This window comes from Crocuta crocuta, unplaced genomic scaffold (assembly GCF_008692635.1).
Source record: "Crocuta crocuta isolate KB4526 unplaced genomic scaffold, BGI_CrCroc_1.0 scaffold273, whole genome shotgun sequence".
Taxonomy (NCBI): Eukaryota; Metazoa; Chordata; class Mammalia; order Carnivora; family Hyaenidae; genus Crocuta; species Crocuta crocuta.
Window position 1 is genome coordinate 7,512,202 of NW_027529425.1, and position 1,476 is coordinate 7,513,677.

The 1,476-nt window shown below is 71.5% G+C and overlaps 1 protein-coding gene across 1 annotated transcript in view; it reads right to left on the minus strand.

Annotated features, from left to right (window-relative positions):
- The window catches only part of FAM20C (FAM20C golgi associated secretory pathway kinase), a 48,948-nt gene extending 47,478 nt beyond the window's left edge, over positions 1-1,470 (minus strand). Inside the window, exon 1 of the mRNA XM_077758816.1 lies at positions 5-1,470. Coding sequence (XP_077614942.1) covers positions 5-492 — 488 coding nt within the window. The 5' untranslated portion in view covers positions 493-1,470. The remainder of the gene's footprint in view (positions 1-4) is intronic.
- Positions 1,471-1,476: the final 6 nt, after the last annotated feature.

Below are 1,476 nucleotides of genomic sequence, written 5' to 3' on the forward strand. Positions count from 1 at the left end.
TCACCAGTCAGCCTTCTCAGCTGCCGCCTTGGGATTGAACCTGATGTCGCTGTTCACGTTGAAGAGGACGTCGTCCTCCGTTAGCGGTGGAATGGCCATCTGGTAGAGTGGGTGTTCAAACAGTCTAGCCAGGAGAGAGCTGTCCCCGCTGGGGCCAGGGGGTGGCACTGACCGACGGGGCCCGGGGTCTCGGAGCAGCGGTCGGTGCGCAGGGTCTCGAGGCCGGGGGCCACCGCGATCCTGCCCCTGCAGGGCTCCTTCGGCCGGTTCGGCTGCAGCCGGCAGTTTCTCCAGCGAGTGGGATGTGAGGTTGGAGGAAGGGTCGGAGCTAAAGTCCTGCAGGATACGCAGCGTGTGTTTGTTATGNCCCGAGGGCCGCACGGCGCGCCGCTCCAGCTTGGGCAGCAAGTCCAACACGATGTGCAGCGCGCAGGCTACCAGGAACACCATCAGGATAAGCACGCGGAACCTACGAACCAGGATCATCTTCATGGCCGCGCGGCCTGGGACTCCGGGCGCCCTCCCGGAGCGCGCTCCGCCCGTGCCCCAGCTAGTCTTGGTTTGGCACGAACAAAGTGCCGCGGCGCGGGTCAATGTCCATCTGGCGTCGGACAGCTACCAGCTCCAGGGCTGTCCCCTGGCCCGCACCACGTGCGGGGCGCCCACTGCCCAAGCGCCCGCTCGCCGGGCCATCTCGGGGCCGTCCCCACTCTCCTGTCTGGAGTGGCCGCGCCCTTAGCGGCCGGGCCCAGCGGCCCTCTTCCGCGGAGCTGGGGGCGCAGCCGGGTGAGGCCCCGGGCACGCAGCGACCGGCGTGGGGTCTCTGCGCTCATCAGGCGCGCAGGAGCCCGACGCTACGGCCCATGTAGGCCAAAGGGGCGGTGGCCTGGGGGCGGCGGTGGAGACTGCGCGGCGCAGTCCCCTCAGCAGTTCCGTGGGCCGCGCTAGGCGCCGGGCAGGGCAGCCGGAGAAGGGGCAGTTCCTTCGGGCAGGGTTCGTCTCTGCCGCTGCCGCCCGGAGGCGGGGACCTGAAGGCCAAGCAGGGCGCAAGGACGCGGGGACCAGTTGGGGACGGGCACCGGGTTGCGGGGCGCACAGAGCGGCCGGAGAGGTCCCCGGGCAGGTGCAGCGGCCGTCCCCGGAGCGCAGCGCCCGCGCGGCCGAGCCTCTCGGCGCCCCGCGCCCGGGCCGGCAGATATCCGAGAACCGTGGAGCCGCCCCCCGCGTCAGCGCCCGCAGATTGGCGGAGACGCAGCCCCGAGAGTCACCGCCAGGCCCGAGCCGACTCCGCTCTCTTTCTCCTTTCTCCTCCCATCGGCCGCGCCCCGCGCTGCCTCTGCAGCTCCGGGCCCGCTAAGGAGAGGGCGCCTTCTTCCCGCGGTTGCCGAGAGCAGATGGAGAGACCGAAAGACGCAGGCCGGAGGGCGCGGGCGCGGCGCGCTGGCTCCTGTCGCCTGGGGGGCGCGCGCCGGCGCT